This window comes from Gadus morhua, chromosome 3, assembly GCF_902167405.1.
Source record: "Gadus morhua chromosome 3, gadMor3.0, whole genome shotgun sequence".
Classification (NCBI taxonomy): domain Eukaryota; kingdom Metazoa; phylum Chordata; class Actinopteri; order Gadiformes; family Gadidae; genus Gadus; species Gadus morhua.
Window position 1 is genome coordinate 15,495,799 of NC_044050.1, and position 5,000 is coordinate 15,500,798.

The window sequence follows — 5,000 nt, forward strand, 5'->3', positions numbered from 1 at the left end:
CATATCTGTCGACACCAAACAAGCCAACGCAACGTCTTTGACCGGCTGATGGAAGATAAGAGGGAGAAAGTATCTAAAAAGATCAATATTGACAGCAGATTTTTCCAGGCCCCCCGCTGGTTTAAGCCCCTCTGTTGGAGATGAGACGGTGGGGTGTTGAGGTGTCCCTGTTCAGATTAAGGACCCTGCACCTGTCACGGATGCTTAGCTGTCACTTTCAGCCTACTGTTTACACACACGCATGCATACACACACATGCAAAGAGACACAAACATACGCTCTCTCGCACGCACACACCCACGCATATGCGGGAATACACGCGCATGCATATACATAGCACACAGAGAAAAACCTAGACTCTCTCGCACACACAGAACACACACAACACACAGAAAAACTAATATATTCTCTCTCGCACACACGCACACAAAATTCAAAGTTCCTTTTCTTTTTATTGCCCTCAAGCTACTTCATTCAGTTTCCATGTGTTCGATGGATAAGCCTTTATAAAAATCACTTTGAACGTTGGAATAATTGTGAACGCTTGGAACTGACTCAGACAGCGGTTCATAATTTAGCAAACAATGACTGTCATGCAAACCAGACGACTGTCATGTGCAGTAGAGGAGCAGCTAATGGGTTAGTGGGGGGTCACTGGCACAGTGGTTCATGCTCCTGACAGGTGACTGTCAGCCTGGTCTGCTACCTGACATCTAACAGACCCCGAGACAGGAGGGAATGAAGAATGGTGGTTTTGCACTGAGATTGTTGACTCTCCAGCTCTAGTCGGCGCTGGTAGTTGGCCACGTGGGCTGTGCCTTGTTCTACGAGGATTGTGTCCCTGAACAATGCGGAGCTCTGACTCCTGTGTTTACTGAAGGCCGTCATGCCGTCAGGGTTGGCCTCCATGAGGACTGGCCCCCCATGGCTGGTCTCACCATGGCTGGTCTCACCATGGCTGGTCTCACCATGCTCGCCAAGGCCATAGGAACACCTTGTCATTTCAACATTCCAATGAGGTGGTGTTGGATGTTCTCCCTCTCTCTCTCTCTCTCTCTCTCTCTCTCTCTCTCTCTCTCTCTCTCTCTCTCTCTCTCTCTCTCTCTCTACCCATCTCTCTCCCTCCATCTCTCTCTCTGCATCGCTCCACCCTCGGGGTCGAGAGTCCTTCTCTTCCTGCTCCTCCTGTTACTCCCTGTCCCTGGTGTTTGATTCCAGAGGTTCCGTTTTGACAAGGAAAAAAAAAAAGGGAATTTCACCTCCTCCCTGCCTCCTCTTCCTCCTTCCCCTCCCCTCCCTCCGGTCCCATGTCATCCACATCGCTTGTTTCCATGGCCCTCCGTGGCGCGGCGCTGCAGCGGTCCCCTCCCCTCCGACCAGTACTCTGTTATTTCCACTGGCCGGGCGGTGATGTCACCCGGCTGTTGGTTTATTTAAAGACGCCGGCCCGACGCTGGGCCGAGCTGGCGTCGTCGCTGGTGGTTTTTTTTTTCTCTTTCCTACCCAATAAACGGTGAAGGACTGAAGCACAGCTCAGAATTTCGATTCGTTGTTTGCTTTGTTGTGGGGGTGTCGCCATGGTGATGTGCGGGTATAGGCTATGATAAGAAGATAATACGATAAGATATCAAATTAGAGTTAGAGTTGCATGCAGGACGTTTCGGGGTCACAGGTGGTGTGACGGGACAGTAATAACAATTAAAACAAGATTATCATTTTTTTCATAATGATTTGAAACGTTTAATTATTGTCGTTGCATTTTTTTATCATTTGAAAAACCTAAATGATTAAAGTAAAATATGGACTTCAACATACGGCGTCTAGCTGGGAGCCAGTGAGAGCGTAGCCAAGGGGAGCGCAGACATGCTGGCAGGCCCCAGAGTTAACCCACTAATAACATACAGGACGGCCATGCACGCAGTCTGTGGACACTCTCTGACCTGCCCTGGGCCCAGCCTGACTGCTCTTGTACACACGCATTATCAAAATTGACAATCGCCTGCTTTCAGTCGTTTTTTGGTTCTATTTTGTCAATGTTGCGTAATGTTTTGTATCGTCCTTTGATGAAAGTGAATGTTTTGACGCGTGTGTGTCAGGCTTTGCCGCTTTGGGCTGTATAGAGTAAATGTGTGATTTTGTTGATCAAGGTTGTTCGACGGCCGTTGGAGTTTTGTTTTTATGAGAGGAGTTGAAGGAGCAAAACTAGCGGCTGGGTATGGGACTCCCAGGCTGAATAGTACCGGGTTCGATCCCTAATGTAGACATCCTAGAGCTAGGAGCCTAGCCCCTCCTGTCTCCTTAATGTCATGTTTCTGTATTCATGGCTGTTTCAGTGTTTCTGTAAGTGGCTTTGGATTCAAGCATTTCCTCAACAGTAAAGAGGACAGTGTTTTTTTATTGCCACAGGCTAATTGCTAGAAGCTGTGTATCATGCCAAGGTTCGGTGTTAGCTTTCGTGTAAACTTGAATGCCAGGAAGTCCGCTGGTGACAACATAAGCTGTTTGGCCTCGTTTGGTAAAGTGTCTTCCTCCCCTCCCAGATGACATGGCGACCTCAGTACCGCTGCTCCAAGTTCCGCCACGTGTTCGGCAAGCCGGCCTCCAAGGAAGCCTGCTACGATGGCGTGCCCATCACCCGCAGCGTCCATGACAACCACCTCTGCGCCGTCAACCCCCGCTTCCTCGCCGTCATCACCGAGAGCGCCGGCGGGGGGTCCTTCGTGGTGCTGACCCTCCACCATGTGAGTCCGCCCCCTCCCCCCCCCCCCAAGCCCTGCCCCCAAGCAATGACCTCAAGCCGCGACCACTGAGCAACCTAAACAAACGTAGCGAACAAACAGACGAAAACCTGACAACACAACCGCCGCAAAACGTCACAAACTAACGAAATACGACAACCAACCACGACCATAGAGAAGCATCAGCCGTAAAGAATGAAACGCCAACAAAACCTGCAGCATCGCAGAAGAGTAGGGATAAGAGCCGCTGTCAACAGCTGAAAAGTTGTTCTTAAATGTGGTGTCTTATTGTATGTACAAATCGGTACACACTGATTTGTTGGTCAAAAAGTGATTCTCTCGCTCTTAGAATTATGTTTGCGCAAGAAAGAAAATAATATGCTTTTACAAAGAAAACTGCATATACACAGTATACTCGGTTAATTGTATGTGCTCTGAAAACAAACACACAGAAGTAGAACCAAAGGCTTTTCAGACAAACGCCTAGATGTTTGTTTGGGTTGTCTGGACGAAGCAAACCAAGAAGGAACATTTAAACAAGACTTATAGAGATGTTATGGCGTCTGACGGCATTGAGCGAGAACAATGACTGCTAAACCATGACAACAAACAGACCTTTGCTACAAACACACAAGCACGCGTACACACACACTCACACTCATACACACACACACACACTATTTAGATGAAAATGACAGCTATGTTTCGTTGGTCCTTCACATTTTTTGTCTTCAACACCATGAAGCCGGGGTTGCCCTAGAAAATACAAAGTCTCCCATCAGCTAATCCCGAAGCTTCTTATTACATCTGTTCAAATATGATCCCTCCTCCCCTTCATAATTATCAACGTCTAGGAAGTGCTAGATCATACTCCAGAAGTTAGTGTAATCAGCACAGTTCTTAAAGCTCTAGAAATCAAACAGAAATCAAACTTCTAATAACTACCACAATTCTGGCAGCGGTGAATGAAACACATTGAAATAGAAATGAGCCTCGTATAATTATCACAGTGATCTGGCCAGCCGTCGCCGCGGCGATCCCTAAACAAACACAACTCGTATTTCATTCCAGTGTTGCCGGGCCAATCCCCTCTTTGCAACCCCCCCCCCTCTTCTCTCTCTTTCACACATACACACCTGCGTTGAGTTGAGTTTACACTCCCCTACTCTCAACTGGTGCCACAAGCATCCATGGCAGATCTCGTTCTGTACTCTCCCCCTTTCTCCCACTCCTACTCTCTCCCCCTCCCTCCCCCTCCCCCTCCTCCTCCCTCCCGCTCCTCCTCTCCCATCGCTCACGCCTCTTAAGAGGGTTTGGCAGATTTATCACCTCGTCCCTCCGGCGTGGGCAGATACAGTACTGAGGAGCTCAGGAATGACATCACCCACCTGGAGTTTATTTATTTGTTTATTATTTCACTTTTGGAAAGTCTTCTTAGTTTCCACAGACGACGCAGAACACACACATGCAAGTTTTTGTGCTCCAGACACACCGAGCGTGAGTGTCCTTGATTTGTGTCAGCGAAACAGAAACGAACATGACGGATGCGATAGCGATAAATAGTTTTGACACTAAATACCGAATGTACCTCGGAGCAATTCTCTGTTTACCAAGAAACCACAATCTATCCAAAACCGACACACGTCTGTAAAACAAACCAGTTACTATTAAGTTACATTGCATCAATACTCCCCCTAATATACAAATAAATGTGGAAAATGGATTATTTATCTTAAAGGTGTGTTGTTGAAGGGTTGGTGTTTTTAAGGTTCTAGTTTCAAGGTCGAGTTTACCTGCCCAAACCTGTGAGAAGGATCTCTGAATCACAAGCACACAGAAATGTCCAAGCCGACAGCAAATGCAGGAGCCTGTCTGCACCTCTCACTGACAGGCCAGGGGCGGGGCCTATTACAGCTACCAATCAAAAGAGACAAAGGAATGAATAGGAATGTCAAAGTAGAGAGGTCATTCATGTGTTCATTCATTGTAACTAGAGTTATTTTTACATTTGGTAGTTTAAAGGTCTTGTAAATTGTAACTAGTCTGAACAACAACATACGACCAAACCAATCAGACGAATCCTAACTGTACAATAACTTAATATTGGCATTTATAATGGTTAGGGATGGGTACAGAAACACGGCATTAAACGGGCCCAGGGGCTAAATTATTTATGGCTGTAGTATCGATAAGCTCCGTTCATTTACTATAGTGTTTTGTTCTACAGGAAGTGTGTCTGTGTGTGTTTGTGTGTGTGTGTGT

At 47.0% G+C, this 5,000-nt stretch overlaps 1 protein-coding gene across 3 annotated transcripts in view; it reads left to right on the forward strand.

Moving 5' to 3' along the window:
- coro2aa (coronin 2Aa) overlaps positions 1-5,000 on the forward strand; it is a 30,838-nt gene that overhangs the window by 13,568 nt on the left and 12,270 nt on the right. For all 3 annotated transcript variants that reach the window (XM_030352258.1, XM_030352259.1, XM_030352260.1), the window contains exon 2: positions 2,541-2,741. In XM_030352258.1, the coding sequence (XP_030208118.1) occupies positions 2,541-2,741 (201 nt within the window). The remainder of the gene's footprint in view (positions 1-2,540; positions 2,742-5,000) is intronic.